Source organism: Drosophila albomicans, chromosome X (genome assembly GCF_009650485.2).
Source record: "Drosophila albomicans strain 15112-1751.03 chromosome X, ASM965048v2, whole genome shotgun sequence".
Taxonomy (NCBI): domain Eukaryota; kingdom Metazoa; phylum Arthropoda; class Insecta; order Diptera; family Drosophilidae; genus Drosophila; species Drosophila albomicans.
The window spans coordinates 9533276-9549408 of NC_047627.2; the positions used below are offsets into that span (position 1 = coordinate 9533276).

At 34.6% G+C, this 16133-nt stretch overlaps 3 protein-coding genes across 9 annotated transcripts in view; all 3 read right to left on the bottom strand.

Moving 5' to 3' along the window:
• LOC117578077 (uncharacterized) overlaps positions 1 to 7381 on the bottom strand; it is a 39620-nt gene extending 32239 nt beyond the window's left edge. For all 7 annotated transcript variants that reach the window (XM_034263227.2, XM_052001896.1, XM_052001894.1 and 4 more), the window contains exons 1-2: positions 7294 to 7381; positions 6423 to 6640 (exon numbers count right to left, since the gene is read on the bottom strand). In XM_034263227.2, coding sequence (XP_034119118.1) covers positions 6423 to 6431 — 9 coding nt within the window. In that variant the 5' untranslated portion in view covers positions 6432 to 6640; positions 7294 to 7381. The remainder of the gene's footprint in view (positions 1 to 6422; positions 6641 to 7293) is intronic.
• A 3409-nt stretch (positions 7382 to 10790) lies between these two features.
• Positions 10791 to 14283, bottom strand: LOC117577742 (augmin complex subunit dgt3). The gene is made up of 7 exons (XM_034262653.2): positions 14165 to 14283; positions 13766 to 14097; positions 13338 to 13703; positions 11759 to 12424; positions 11518 to 11695; positions 10996 to 11455; positions 10791 to 10926 (listed from the first exon to the last, which is right to left on the bottom strand). Exons 1-6 carry the CDS (start codon positions 14180 to 14182, stop codon positions 11291 to 11293), a joined length of 1725 nt encoding a protein of 574 aa, XP_034118544.1. The 5' UTR covers positions 14183 to 14283; the 3' UTR covers positions 10791 to 10926; positions 10996 to 11290.
• Positions 14284 to 14562: 279 nt separating this feature from the next.
• On the bottom strand, positions 14563 to 15294 carry LOC117567783 (basic helix-loop-helix transcription factor scleraxis). The gene is made up of 3 exons (XM_034247996.2): positions 15046 to 15294; positions 14846 to 14976; positions 14563 to 14777 (listed from the first exon to the last, which is right to left on the bottom strand). Exons 1-3 carry the CDS (start codon positions 15252 to 15254, stop codon positions 14644 to 14646), a joined length of 474 nt encoding a protein of 157 aa, XP_034103887.1. The 5' UTR covers positions 15255 to 15294; the 3' UTR covers positions 14563 to 14643.
• Between the last annotated feature and the right edge of the window lie 839 nt (positions 15295 to 16133).

Here is a 16133-nt window from a genome sequence, read left to right on the forward strand (position 1 = left end):
CTAAGGGGTTCAGAGAGCTAACATTTTTTTGGTTTTGTTTTTTGGTAAAGTGCTATAAATATATTTAAGTTGCATATTTGCACAGCACAAAACTACACAAATTATATATACATTTTGTTGGGCTTGAAGTCGTGTCTGGCGTTTCATAAATGTATACAGAAGTCATTTCATTAAAACTTTGCGAATTGCCGCCTTCATGCACGCCTACAACTTAACATCTATGCGGTTGAAAAGTTTCAGCCTCCTAGCTTTTACAATTAAGGCTGTTGTCCAGATCGTTCACTTAGATAGTCAAGTGAGTCAGCCAGGGTAAAGATCTAAAACATATAGTACTATGTAGATAAACACATTAAAACACACGCACAATGCTACGTGCTGTTTTTTAAGACCCGTTTCTTTGAATAAAATAAAGCGGGTCTAAGAGTTTTGTCAAAAAAAAAAGAAAAGTGTGTAGGAGGCAGTTGCAAACGAATCATAAAAGTAACTGAATCTTTTATTTTTACAGAACTATCTTCATTTCATTATATTCGATTTATTGTGACCACTTCATGTGGTTTGTGAAGTTTTAATAGTGACTGACTTTAGCATAACAAGAGGGCTTACATTGACAGTGTTTATCTCTGGAATATAACATATTAAATGATTACATATAAGTTGCTGTTAAGCTAATATATCGAATACGTTAGAATAATAACTGTAGCTAAGCAGGTATTTCAATGTAAATAAATGAAAGTTGAGAATGGAATTCCATTAGTAATGCCAAGTTATGCTCGCATTCAAGTGCAGAAGTTACGGGTCTATTACAATTATAACACAAATTGCATGTAAGCATTGTTACTGGTTTCGCTTGAACTTTTGGTGTGTTAACTAGTTTTTTATTGAGTCATTTCTGAATTCCACGCAGCTGTTTGCTGTGTGCGTGTGTGTGTGCTCCAGAGTACTCTAGAAGCATATTTCCAGAATGCTTCAGTGTTTTCTTGTGGTTTGCACGTTCATAACAAACTCTGTAAAGCGTCAGCCACAAATGTTAAACAAACAAATAAATTTAATATGCATGACAATTTCACAAATTAAATCTTTAATAGTCTATTACTTTAACTAATTTTATTTTAAGAAATTTTAATAAACAGCAACAATTTTAAATGAGTTGAATGAAAATACAACCAGATAATAAATAACAGACATTTCTACATATATAGTAAGTACACATTTAATTAAGCATCAAAATGCAACTTTTTAGTGCTTACTCTCATTTCTCTAAATTAATATTGTCATTTAGTTTTTTTGGCATTAAGATCCGTTGGGATGTCTAATTATTCTATTATTGCCAATGCAGGCTCATATATCACTCGCATGATTACTCAGTTCATTCTTTTAATTAAATGTTCATAGTCTATTCAAGTTTTAGGATTTGCTTTGCAAGTCTTGCTGATGCTGTTAGTTTTTTCTATAACAGACAACAACACAGAGAGCACATGCTTAGTGACATGTTTAAATGCCAACGAGAGCGAGTCAGTTCAGCTGGAATTTAATTTGTTTTCTTTTGACTTTGATTAACTTGATGCAAGCAAGACAGCCACAGTGGAGTCCATTCGACTGAAAAAATACTTGAACATCTATGGCATGCATATATACAAATTATTTATTAATTTTAAAATTCAATCCTTGAGCTTGAGGTGATTAAATTGATGAATAGCGAAGACAGACAGACAGATGGAATGCCGCAAGCTTTGTCGCATATTGATTACGCTCTCTTATCATTGACGCTTGCCAGGTATACAAAAATGTGTGATTTTGTTTGCTGCTTTGTGCTTTGAGCTGCGAAACAAGTCGACCTTCAGGCTGAAGCTGGGGGCATGCGTCACGTTTACAGTTACCAATATTGTGATACACTGAGTTTAATCAGAATTTAATGCTGACAGCTGAGACATTTAAAGATCATTCATTAATGGGACACATTCCGAAAGGAATGCAACAATAATACCTTTTATTTATATTTTTCCAAGTGAACATTTTACTTAACTTGAGCAAACAAATCGAGTGTTTGATGCACGCAAATTTGTTTGAAATATTTGCAACAGCTCAACAAATGTTGCTGATTAGAAGAGAATCAACGCATTGAAGCAGTAGCAAATTTCAACTTAATCCAAGCTAAAATATTTATAGAAAATATCCTCAATCTTTTGCATTTTGCTTGAAGAGCTAATCGATCTCGATGTGCTCAGAAATAATCATGACATCGATTTGTCTTTCAAATTGACAATATTTTATGCACTTTGAACAACAAAGTTCATGAACATCTAACTCTTCAGTTTGAGTCAACTTCACAATCGTCTAAGGTCGTCTTGAGCAAAGTTATTGTTATTTCTGCGCCAAGTCTTATTCGCATAGATAATGATGCATTCACAAATTAGCGAAATTCTTCACGAGATACTTATATTCACACTTCATATGCTATATATATATACTAAATATCGTACATATCAATGTGTGCCTATCTCCCTCTATCTCTCTCTCGCACTCTGGGGCTCTCTCTATGCATTGACCATCTTGATAAGCAAGTGCGTGCCTTGACTAAAACTTTCGAGTGAACGCAAGACTCGCATGCAAAAAAAGTTTTACGCGAATTTCTCTATTTACGAGCGAATTAGTTATGAAACATTCAGGATCATTAGATAACGTCAAACGTAAAATATGTCTTAAGTAAGAAATGTTTTTAATTTGCAATTATTCTACTTAAATGTCAAGCGAAGGACAATAGTGTGAATTAGAAGAAATGGCATAAATGCACAAAATACACAACAATATTTTTGCATTTCCCTTTCGAATATCATATTTTTGAAAATAAGCTTGTATTTTTTCATTATAATAACTATATTTTAATAATATTAGTTACCGCGAGAATTAATATTGGCAGGGAATAGTTTTTCTATTTGAATCTTTTTTCTATTCAACAATCTTTTTGTATTTCCCATCGATTTTGTATTATAACTTTACTCTAATTATATAACTCATATTTATAATGGTATAAAGTAATTTACTATTTGAATGTTTTTTTTTATAGATATATGAAAATTTAAAACAATATTTTTGAGTTTCCCTTTGATAAGAAACATTTATTTATATTATAACTATATTTTGGTTGTTACTCATCGCTAATATTTATATTGGCATACTTTTTGCAAGATTTATAAAAAAAGAAACTATAATCTTTTTGTGTTTCGCCTTCGAATTACATATTTTTGCAATGAAGCTTGTATTTTTTTACTATATTATAATTATATTACTCATAGCTAATATTTATATTTGCATAAAATAGTTTACTATTTCAATTTTGTATATATAAAAAATAAAAAAAAACTACAATCCCTTTGTGTTTCCCCTTCGAATTACATATTTTTGGAAATACGCTTGTATTCTTTCTTTATTATAACTATATTTTAATGATGTTAGTCATCACTTAAAAGCATATTGACATAAAGTAGTTTACTAGTTGATTGTTTTATATATATAAAGTAAATAAACTACAATCTTTTTGTGTTTCCCCTTCGAATTACACATTTTTTCAAACACAAGCGGAAATTTTTTTTGCAAAGTAGATGACTTCCAAAAAATAAACAAAAACAAACACAAAAAAAAGATTGAAAAAAGAAACAAGTTCGCAACAACACCTGTATTGTATTGTAGTTAGTGGTAGCATCATTAGCTTGCAGGCGAGCTAATGATTTGTATGGAAAAATCAAAGCGGAACACAAATAATACTGGGATTGAATCATTCACGTGTGTGTGTGAGTGTGAGTGTGTATAAGTGAACTATGCACCAGAGTGCCTTATGGCCCTCCATCCATGCATACACATATACTATGATACACTCATACTCGGTATCAACATCAAAAGCTGCAATTACGAGTGGAGTATTGCTTCCCCCTACTACGTAATGTAACAATGTATCTTTTTTGTTGTTGTTGTGTTTCGCTTTTTTTCAATGAGACCGTGTACAAGTATCTTGCAGATTCATTACAAGCTAAGTATGGATGCTCTGATAGATTTGCTGACGCTTGTTTTTGCTGGAATGTTGCTTAACTGTTGCAAACCGGTAAGTTAAAGTGCCCACAGCTTATAGCCAAAAACAAAAAAATGGGGAAAAAAATGTTGCCAAATGACCTGCAAAGCAGAAGCGCGTGTGCTTAAATTTAAATATAGTTATTGCTGTCGCTGTTGTTGTTATTGTTGTTGTAATCTCTTCACAGCATTCACTTCTTATTGACCGGTTTGTCACAATCTAATCTGACTGACGAGCAAAGCAAATAACGAACAAAAAATTGCAGGCGGGTCCCAGGCAAATACAATAAGTGTTATAAAAATGATAAATATATGAAGTATAAGTATAAGAGGAATGCCATGGAAGACGTTGGCGTTCGTTGCTTGTTGTCAAGTTTGTTGGCTTTACATTTGCAATTTTTACGCCCTCAGGCAGCAGCAACAGCAGCAGCGAAAAGAGATGCAGAGGCTTTTGAGCCAGCTTTTGAGACGCTACCGCGTTTGAGAGGGTGCATCACTTCCGCCACCGACAGCATTTCAATTCGAGAAACCAACGAACAGAAAGAAAGATCCACACACACGATGTGCGTATTGAATGGGAATGATAATGTTATTATTATGTATGGTCACCATCATCATACAACAAAAGGTAAAAACACGTAACACACGCACACACGCACACACATATATTTTAAAGCCAAACTTATGATGAGCAGTTATCCCAGACTTTTACACTTGTCGCAATAAACTTGTTTCGCCCCCGCCCCTAAAAAGCCGGAATACAGTCGAAAACATATTTTTGGAACTAGCGCATATTATCGAAAAAAAAGAGACCTGAAAGTGAATCTATACCAAAAATAAATGTACAAACAAGTTTTGTTGCTTCTTTTTTTTCAGTCTTGTGTTGGGTTGTGTTGTGTTGTATTATTTTAATGCCCAACGGTGATGATGATCACTTTGTTGCTGTGAATGCTTAAACGAAAATTTGCATGACAGCTAAAATTGCGTGAATATGGTAGTTGGGAACGTCAATAGCATCTGGTCAGACAGATGATATTACTACCCAAGCTTGGGCACAAAGCGGATGTAAAAGAAACTACATAAAAAAAAAAAAAATAAAATAAAAGTGGAAACCAATCGTCAACGCAAAATGATCAAAAATAAAACTCCAATTGCCCAGCTAGGCACAGAAAAAGCGAAGAAAAAAATCAGCGAAGAAAGTATTGCTTATTTATTTGATTGTAGTATGCATTGCATGTTTCAAATACGAATATACTATTACTTACACTTTAAGTGCCTTTTTTTTTTTTTTTTGGCGTCTATAGTATTCTACTACATGGCCAGGCAATTATTTATTTACATTTTCTTTTGCTTGGCCATTTCATCTGTGCGCATGTGAGATGCACGATAAATACACCAACCAACAACAAAATAAAAATAAAAAAAAAAATGTTCGAATTAAATTTGATGAGGAATCGAATCGTGTTTGAAAGTTTTCAACAGGTGTTAATGAGCAAATCTATCTATTGATGAGAAAATTTGTTCGCTTTTGTTGTTATATAAGATGGCAAATACAGTTGTCAACAAACAAACGAAAAGAAATAAAAGCAAAAGTTATTTGTCATACTAATTTAGACCGAGAGCTAAGAAAATCTGTTTCATAATTATATATGCGAAAGTTGCGGTAGCTCGGCTCGATTAGCTAATTTCACTAGAAAATGAATACAATTTGATGATTTCTGATTTCTGTTCGGATCGGATCGGTTCTTGCTTATTTATTATGCAATAAAGAAGCGGAATTTTTGGGTAGTATAACTGCAAGTTAAAACCAGACAAATTAATGCAAAATGAAAACGAAATGATCAGACTCGAATGTGTGTTTCTGTCTGAAGATGCAGGTTTATGCAAACCGGTTGTAGAACATTTAAATTGTATTTTTGGTTGTGCTGTCTGAGATCTACAAACTGTGATATGCAAAAGTAACAAGCGAATATCGTCAAGTAGAAATATTGACTTCCTTGAGAGCAGCTCAATTTCGAGTAGCGTATTTTGTTGCACTGCCCTTGAGATATTTGTTGGGCAGGTTGATGTGCGATGCGATGCGATGCGTTGCGTTGCGTTGTCGCAACAACTTTCGCCTCAACTGAATTCAAGGCTGATTTACTGCAAAATCCTGTCCCGCTCTTATATAATGCATACTATAAAAGCATCCAATGCTCAGGAAACGAAAGAGGGTCACAGCAACCCGTTAAAAGATATATATATGTATATAAAAGCCTTCATTTTACGATTGGTCAAATGATCTGTGCCAATTACTATCCAACAAAGCAAAAAAAAAATACACGAAATCATTTTGGTGGCAAAACACTTTTCCAACTTACCGGAAGCATTTTGGCGGCAATGCTTTTAGGGGCTACTTGTTGTTGTATCTGATGTTGCTGTTGTTGTTGTTGTTGTACTTGAGGTATGCAGTTTATTTCGCCGTCTCGCTTGTCGTCGGTCGGTATATTTGTGTGTTGTTGTTGTAATTATTTATTATTGGCGCTGCTGTTGGTAATTCGGTTAAACGTATCTAACAGGTTACCTTCGTATTTGGCGGCTACAAAATATTGACATTTGTATTTATATTTATATTTTTTATTTCTTTATTCCAGTTGTGTTTTTTTTTTGAGTGATTTGAAAAATATTTGGAAAACTTAATGTTGAATGTGGGCCACAAACACTTTTATCTGATTTTGTTATATGTTTTTTGTGTTTTGGTATTTTTGTGGCTGCTGCAGAAAGTTTATGCAATCCATGTTGGCTTTGTGCAAAACTGCTTGGCTTTATGCTCGGCAGGCCAGAAAACAGCATGAGCAAAACCAAAACCAAAACCAAAACCCAAGACCAAAAACAAAACCAGATCCAAAATCCAAAAACTGTTACACGTCTGCGCATTTAGCTTTTCACTTTCAGCTGCAAGCTGGGCGCGTTTGTTGGGCTTTTACCACTATTCTTCACATTCAATTTTCCAAATACATTTTCGCAATTTGTTATTTTTTTATGATCTTATTTTTACACACGCAATTGGCAAAACAAAAAAAAATTGTACAAAAAAAAAGCCAAACAACTAAAACTAAACAAATCAATTGCAAGCAAATAGTATAATTAAATATCCGAAAAGAGTTTTATTTACGATTGGGTTTCGTGATAAAAACCAAAAAAAAATCAGAAAACAGAAAAAAAAACAACAAACTGCTAACAACAACTAACATTCAGTGTGTGAAAACCAAACTCCGCAAGCCAACAGTACCGTTCAAGAGTTGCCGTTGCACTAAATTCGACTTATGGCCAACAAGCGTAGCCAGCCAACAAATTTGCCCAGTGTTGCTGAGAGGGGCCACCACACCACACCATCACCATCACCAACATCAACATCAACACCAATACACCAATACCTATACCATTACACCAATAAGGCAACTACAAGTTTTCTTCACGTTGCGCAGCCGCAAAGCAGAGACAACGAAGTTAACAGCTCTGTTAATAACAGAGAAGCATTAGTCACATTTCAAGTGAGCCGCTGTTAAGTGAGAGTGTTCTGTGAGTATTGGAATGCTTTTAGCACGGTGTGTTTGTGTGATTACTTTGATTTCATTGCCGCATGCAGATTAAGCACATACATCAACTTGCTGTTTATACTATAAGCGAAAGTGTTACTATGTTAATTTGATTCCACCAAACGAGATTTACAAAGGAATGGATATGATATCATAGCAATAATGTCAACCATTTAAACACGAAAAAGAAGATTCTGATTTTATTTGTAAATCTACAATTTATATTATATGTTACACATATAGAATAAAAACAATAATAACTATTTGTTGGAAATTAATTAACATTTCGTAAATGAGAATTGTTCGTCAATAGATAACTGATTTTTTAAAAGTTTTGTAAATTAATAAATCACATTTTTTTTTAATAAGAACTATATTAAGAACTACTTAAATACTGAAATGAAAATCCATGAGTATACGAGTATAAGAGCATAACTAAGAACGATATTTATAACTAATAATAACGATAATAAAAGCTAATAAAAAAAAAATCGAAATCTATTACAATGTTTAATGACACTATTTGATGAATTACAATTTTGTAATATTTGTTTATTTTTTTTTGTTTAGTTTTTAAGATGGTAGCTTAACAAGCTGCGCCCAAAGAGGTTTCACAGGGAGTTTTGAGGGCGAAAAATACAGCAAAAAGAAAGAGCAACATGAAATGGGTATTTAATATAATCATATACATATAGATATACACATATGCATATACATCCATATGTATGTATGTGTATGTACATTTTTGGGCTTGGCCGGAACTCAACTCAATGAAGTCTTATGGTTTGTAATACTGTCGGTTTTAGGACGACGCTGTAGGTTGGTTGGTTAGTTGGTTGGTTGGTTGTGTTTGACCTTTGTTATGGCACCGCACTGCAGCTGACGGTCGCCCATCACACTACTATAAACCACAACAGCAACAACAACCACAACAACAACAACAACAACAACACAGAAACGTTTACATAATAACCATTAAATGCTGTCATCGAAAAATCAACGGCTGCCAAACTGCGGCGCGAAGTGAATTTCAAATATTTTGTCAAGCCATTTGCTTGTTTGTTCGTAGTTACTTAAACAACTACATATCTTTCTCTTGTATTCCACCTTTCTTTTATATCCCATTTCGATATTTTGCAGTATCTGTGTGTGTGTATGTGGATTATAATAATAATAATTATAATTATGCGGAGTCAATAAAATGAAATGATTCATTCATTTTAGTCACTACACTGCAGAATTTTTGCTTATATTTAAATGAATTAACTTTGTAATCCTCTGCAAAATGTTACTTGAAATCAAATTGTCAATTCACTTCAAAAATTTATGCATGCCATAAAAAATTCGCATTAAATTAATGATAGCGATTGTTTCGTCGCCGAGTATAATAAACAAATTGCTATTTGTGGTTATTCCCACTAAAGATATAATATACATATAACTTGCTAGCTTAGTCGACTACACAGAGACGACTCTGTGCTAATTCTGTAAAAGACAAGAAACTAACTGCATATCAGTTTCATTATTTGATTCGGTTACGTTCATCTTTTCAGTTTTCGGTTTTCGGTTACCGGTTACACAAAATCTTTTTATATCGGTTGCGTGACGATTCCCGGTTTGGTATCTCAAAACCGGTTTTATTTCGGTTCACAAAAAGCTAGTTATCTTTTTTTTTTTCAGTGCAGCAGCTAAGCAGCTAAAAACTTTAACTGCATCTTTTAAATGAGAAGAATCAAAGTATGAATTCGATAATTATATTTTAATCGTTTTGTTTTTAATTAATTAATTTTTTCTTACTATCCCATGTTTTGCCAGAAAACATTTTTTTAACAAGTTGTGTTTAAATATATAAAATCTGGACAAATACACGAACATGTTTCAAAGACCGAAGATGAATGGTCATCATCGTAAGAACCGTTATGCTTAAATTGTTTTCCAAACTGTTATCAGATGACGAATAAAATCGGTTTATTGGCTTCACTAAACAAATTAATTGAATGTGTTTAACTTTAACCATTTCACTCGTTTAATAATCGTTTTACCAAATGATGCTAAAATTGGCAAATTAAAGTTGAATAAGCTCGACTGTGGAGTACCCGATGACTGTGCTTGGAAAATATTAAAATCTTAAATTGAAAAATGGAATTTATTTCACTAATTATACTAAAGTGTGCAATCGTCTTAAAAATGTTAGCAACTCTTATGTGTTATACTAAATGTTTATATTCATTAAATTAAATCTTTTGTAATTAGATCATATATTTGAAGTTTCCTTCTTTCAGTAAGTCAATTCCAATTGGTCAACATAATGTCCAGGATATTTTGTACACATATTCATCAAATTTTCTATAGCTTTACAACGTGTCTCGTAGAAACCCTTTGTTACTCCCGACCGACAGTCACGTACCCCCATATAAGTAACATATTATAGTACCGAAGTGCACACACATACAGACAATACTTGCCTTAACACCGTTACACCGACGCGTCGTTTGATGAGTGCAGCTTGGGTTTGGGTCAATGTCCGATTTTAAGAGCAAGGGCAGCGTGGACAATTTTGTGGCACGAGCGTGTGCGACTGCGACTGAGAGTGCGTAATCCTAAGTGCTTTCACTATTGACTCTAATGATTTGGATTTGTTGCCCACTTACCTCTCAAATGAAAAGTCGAGCGTAAACATGAATTCGTGTACCGGGAAATTAACAACTTATGTGTGTGTGCATGTGTATCGTTTCCCCATTGAAATCGTGAACTTGGAAAAGTGATCTAACATATTCAAGACCTAAGCAGACACTTGTCACTTTCCCTCAAAAGAAAAGCGGCAAAATCTTTGAATTTATTTGTTTTTAATGTTTCAATAGAACGGGGAATATATTTAGAGTTTCAAAATTCAGTTGCATTAATTCTTTATCTCTAATTGCAATCTTTGAAGTCCATAAAATATAGGACAAGCGGACAGACTAACAATTGCTATATTAATCATACCTAACTGAATAGACATTTAATTTATAATACTCACTCACTGACTCGCTGAGTTGAAGTCGATGAATTTTGAATTTTGGGGCTAAGTTGCGGAGCCAAGCAAATGGTCATTGTGTTTATTTAAAATGTCAAAGGCACGAAAGTCTTTTGTTGTCCGAACCATTTTTTTTTTTATTATTTTCAATTGCGCCTTTAAATTTGCTTCATGGTCACTTGGGGTCGTGCTTGCGAAAACAATTGGCTTGCAATCCAAATAACAAACATGGTGAAAATGACGCAATCATCATTCGTGAAAACTGGAAAACTGATTCATACATAATTAATAGGTAAATTTTTTGTTTTTAATAGATTTATTGTATACTTTATTCTTTACCTGTGATTTTCGTACCTTCTTCTGGACAGTAAATTGTGAATCTCCGATTGCATAAAGTATAAATTCCTCTTCTTAATTTATCTTTATCTTATAATATAAACAATATACAGTAGAGCGAGGAAGAAATTCTTTGTTGCTCTTCACTCTATCTCTAAATATTTCCTCATGACTATCAACTATTTAACAGCAAATCGAATTGTATTCAAATATATAATAACATCGAATTAAAGAAATTTCAGTTGTAATTACATTACCAAAAAAAAAATTGGCATAATTTAAGTTTTAAGAAGTCGATTCATTTCCGTTGCAGACCGCCTCCATGACGGAACATATTGCTAGTGAGCGCTGGAATATTAGCGGAGCACTTCTTAACCTCATCAATTGCATGTTGCATGCGTTGCGGCTCTGTCAGAAACCATATCCACAAAAGCTGACTGTATCGCCAAAGTTTCTCTTTTTCCTGTGTGACAATGTTTCCACATGATAAATGGCCAATTGAATGGACTTATTATAAGCGCTTACCATACGATCTATTATTGATTCCTTGAATTGAGTTCTCATATGATTTATGGACTCTTCGAAATGCTGCATCTGCCGAATGGCATCGAACATGCTGCACAAGTGTTCAACGTTTTCAAACAAGGGCTGTTCGATTGGCGAATCGAAAACAAAAGGCCGAAGTGATTGCTCCAAATGTGTACTATAAAATCATATGTGTATATCAATGATAGAAATTGGGAAATTTGCAAAAGAGTTTACTTACAGATCAGCCAGCTGCTCGCGTATATACAATTGTGACTTTTTAGCCAACATACTTTGGAGTGCATAAGCCAAAAGGCGGCCAAACTTCTCGTACTCGTAGAGGCAAGTTTTCGCCTCATTGAAGCGGACATTTTGACCAAGGTGTGCCGACAATTGACTGGCGAGTTGATACAAAAACTGTGGCGCGATGCCTTTGAAACTGGTATTTAAAGTGCGCATTGTTTGCACACGTTGACAGCACGCCTGTGCCTGGCTATCCAGCTGAATGGACCTGTCGATGCAGTTCCTTTTCTTTTCCAAGTCCAATTGGATTGCTATCCAAACGAGTTCGGCATGCGAGAGTGCATCCGAAAAGAGATCTTGTGCTTGTTTAACATTTTCACGGCGCTGCAGCGCTCGCTCTCGCTTCTGTATTGAATTTTCGTAGAGCACAAGTTCGATGTGATGCTGAACGTGCTGATGCACATGGAAGGTGAGATCGTTTAGCAGCATTTCGTTGGTGTTCTTCAGATGGTTCTCGTTTAGCATTTGCAAGTCGTGCGTCTCACGCGCCATGTCTACCAGGCTAATGCAGTGAATTTTGTTCAAATCGAGGTGATCGATCATTGCTTGGGTAGCCTTTGCTTTCGCTTTCTCCTTAATGTATGCAATCGAGAAATGTTGAAGGCTGCAAGTTCGAAATGTGAATTTAATTGATCGAAATACCAAAATGCGAAGGTGGCAAAATATTATTGATGACATCTACAAGTAGTTGGCAATTTTAATGTACATAAGTAACAAAACGGATTGACACAGAGAAAAACACTGGTAAAATGGATTCCAATAACGTTGAGAAAACGCACTAATAACTAAAATATTTATTTTCCTTAAGCTACTGTGAAGAAGACTTTTAAATCCGGAATCTCTTTCGTTGTAGACGAAATTAAAATCATAGAAAAACTTATATTACTCGAATTCTAAACCACGAAAATATTTGAGCAATAAACTAAACTGCTAATAGCTTGGATGTAAGAAAACCCGAAATGCAAAGAAAAGCTATGTCTTCAATAGTTGTTCATCTATAGAAATAATTAGAATATAATAGTAAGATCTGCTAAAGGCTTACAATTCTGGTAATGAAATAATATTATTGGACATGAAACTGAACATTTTCAAAGGAAACGAAAAATTCTAAAAGAAAACTGTTGTCTGGTAATATATAAATTAAAACCTAGAATTATGTAACAGTTCGAAATTCGCAAATATGTATATACAATGCATTTCAGTTGAAAGAATTGAAGTAAATTATCATTTTGCGATTTTCATACATTGATAGGTCTTGATTGATCTTCTATGCGTAACTATCTTACTAAATGAGTTGCATTCCACTGAAACGTATGCAAACATTTCCAACGATCATATAATATTGAAAATTAACAATCTGATGTCACGAAACCGATGCAATAATACGAAAGATGCAGTTAGATGCAATGCATTTAAGTTAATCCATTTATATACTGTTTTTTGCAATTATCTTAGAACTGCAATGAACCTAGATGTGAGCAGTTGCACTTATCGACATATTTAGTCTCAGGACTTACGAATTTTGAAGATTCTCCAGCGTTAAGATAGTGTTTTGCATGCTTCGCTCGCCATCTCGCTCGAAATCCGTATACTCGCGTATTTTGAAGTTATCCTTCATGAAAAGGGTGAAGTACTGTTGGAATGAGCTGTGCTTGAGGCAATACTGCTCCAAGGGCTGCTGATGCATGAACAACGGCGGCATCTGAGGTGTGGTAAACGCTTTCTTGGCCTCGTCACTTAGCTGGGCATTCTCACGCTGCAGCTCTTCGAGTTGTCCCGCCTTGGCCAGACAGTTGTTGAGAATTTCGCCACAAGAATTCTGCAGGGCCAAATGGGTGCACTCTCGATCTCTCAAGTGATTGACAAGATCCTGTTTTGTGTCCCTTTAAAAACAGAACAGAAATGTGTTGAAAGTTGTACAGAAATTTCGTTCTTTAATGCTTACTGCATATCGCCGAGTAATGCTGAATAGTCATTGCTGGCTTCCTCAATCACAGCGATCTCGGCAACCAGCGCTTCCACATCTGCAGCTCCATATTTCAATAAACCCGGATTCTCAGACTCCAGTTGCTGCAACTTCAATTGGCGCTCCTCTTCTGGGTGCAACCAGTCGCCTCTTTGTTGCATTTCACTCGCCTCCAGGCATTCTTGCTCTGTGAGTATGTTGCGATCTGTAATATTCTCGGACAAGAAGCTAAAAAACTTTTCAAATTGTTCATCGTAAATGATCCATTGATTGGAGTTGTTGAATCCCAGCTTTTTAAGCATCTCCGAGTTCTGGCAAACATGCATATAATTGCTATTAGTTAACATTATGTTCAAATGTATTGCATAAGGTACATACTTTCAGTAAATCGCCCATATTAGTTTATATATTTTAATTAAAATCAAAAAGCAAAGAATTTTCGCACGCACACACAATTAAAATAAACCCGCGGCCACAAAACCAAGCAACAATAATAGAGTGACCGTACTATGCATAGAGCCACATTGGACCAGCAAAAAGTGTGTACACACTGCTCGGAAGTCAGTATTTTAAAAAATAAAAAACTCAAAATATATTCTATATATTCATTTACTTCACTACAAACAATTTAAACATATTTTTCTAAGACTATAATATTAATAATAATTTATAAGTGATTAAACATACATGTTGCCGCTGTGGTTAGCACATTAGCTGCGCGGCGCACCGCTGCTCCACAACAGTTGAGTTTAAATGTTATTAAAATGACACACAGATGGCGCTTAACAATGGCGCAAAACATAACCGACAATTGCAAGATGTATCGAAATTTAAAATTTTGTTTTTATCGATAAATGTTATTTAGATAGTGCAAGTCGAGGCCTTAAACAAAATGTGCATATGCTAACACGTTCTATAAAGCGACTCTCATTGTCTACGCATTCCATATTATTTTCCCATTTGTGTGTCAAACAAGGTTGTCGATCTGTGCCTGTAAGAAGTTGGAAATTACATTAACAAATTGCTGCTGTAAACAACGAAAATTGTGTTGTAATTTACCTGCATGTAAAATGTTGCGCAAATGTGTGATGTAGCTGCTGGCCAAGCGGATGATTTCAATTTTCGACAATTTGCGATTAACGGGCTCTGTGGGAATCAAGCCACGCAACGCTTCGTAAGCTGCATTCACACTAAAAATGTACAACAACCACAAAAATATTCTTAAGTAAGTTGTTTTGTTGCATGTTGTTTATACTTACTTAAATGTGCGATAGCGCTCACGGGCATTAATCTTTTGTCTGGGGGCAGCTGGAACACGGCTTCGAGAATTGCCAGTGAACGAATCTTGAGAATCTCCGCTAATTCCGCTAACATTATCTTCGGTATTTTCAACGTTACCAAACGCTGAGAAATAATACGATGGCAACTGGTCGAGCGGTAGATTATTGCTCTTAATATTAATATCCATCTCGATCTCGACCTTCTCTGACTGCGACTGCAACTGCGACTGCGACTGAGCAGCGACTGACAACAACCTTTGTGGTCAGTTTTTGAAATGTTCTGTTTTGTAGCTCAACTTCCCCCATGCCAATGACGATGATGATGATGATGATCTTCTGCTGTTAAAGCAATTAACTCATCGTCACTGGTAAGTGACGACAATTTGTGCATACCATAAACACTGAGTCGAGCATTGAGCACATTTGGTGGCAGCGAACAGGCATTAACTACTCACAAAATATTACAAATCCACAATGCTTCTTGTGCGCACTTGTCAAAACAAAATATCATCTTCTTTTGCCCACATCCGCTTGAATTACTCAACTACACTCAAGCACTTGCTACATACTTAAAGAAAAGGCGCAGATCGCCAGCTGCATAGGAGATTTAATTGTGCAATTTTAATTGCTCGTGCTCCACTGTTTCAAATGGTGCATAGCAGGATAATCAGCAGCTAATTTGTGGCATTTTCATTAAAATTCCATGTTATGATGACGTCATCTCACAGTTGGTTTTTGAGTCGTACTGGTTTGACTTCAAATACTATTGAACCGAAACCGAACCGTTTTATATATAGTATAAGATAAACAAATATAATATATAATACGTTGCGAGCCTAACAAAAATTCGATCTATCCGTTGTTGTAATAATAATAATAAGCATTTTTATTCAATAATTTACAATTCAACGAGATTTTATAATAGAACAATTTGAATCGGAACACATATAATTTAAAAACCATTTAAACAATCTTTTTTTCTTTATATCTGCGAAAAATTGATAAATAAGAATAATGAATTAAGTTTTTATTGATATTTTGAACTAATAAATTTATAATTATTTGTG

Coding starts and splice junctions, on each gene's coding strand:
- LOC117567783 (XM_034247996.2), bottom strand. CDS start 15,254: ATGGATATTAATATTAAGAGCAATAATCTACCGCTCGACCAGTTGCCA. Junction 14,977..15,045: donor GAGCGCTATCGCACATTTAA/GTAAGTATAAAC, acceptor GTACATTTTTAG/TGTGAATGCAGCTTACGAAG. Junction 14,778..14,845: donor GCGCAACATTTTACATGCAG/GTAAATTACAAC, acceptor AACTTCTTACAG/GCACAGATCGACAACCTTGT.
- LOC117577742 (XM_034262653.2), bottom strand. Junction 11,696..11,758: donor CGCGAGCAGCTGGCTGATCT/GTAAGTAAACTC, acceptor ATGATTTTATAG/TACACATTTGGAGCAATCAC. Junction 11,456..11,517: donor AATCAATAATAGATCGTATG/GTAAGCGCTTAT, acceptor ATTGTCACACAG/GAAAAAGAGAAACTTTGGCG.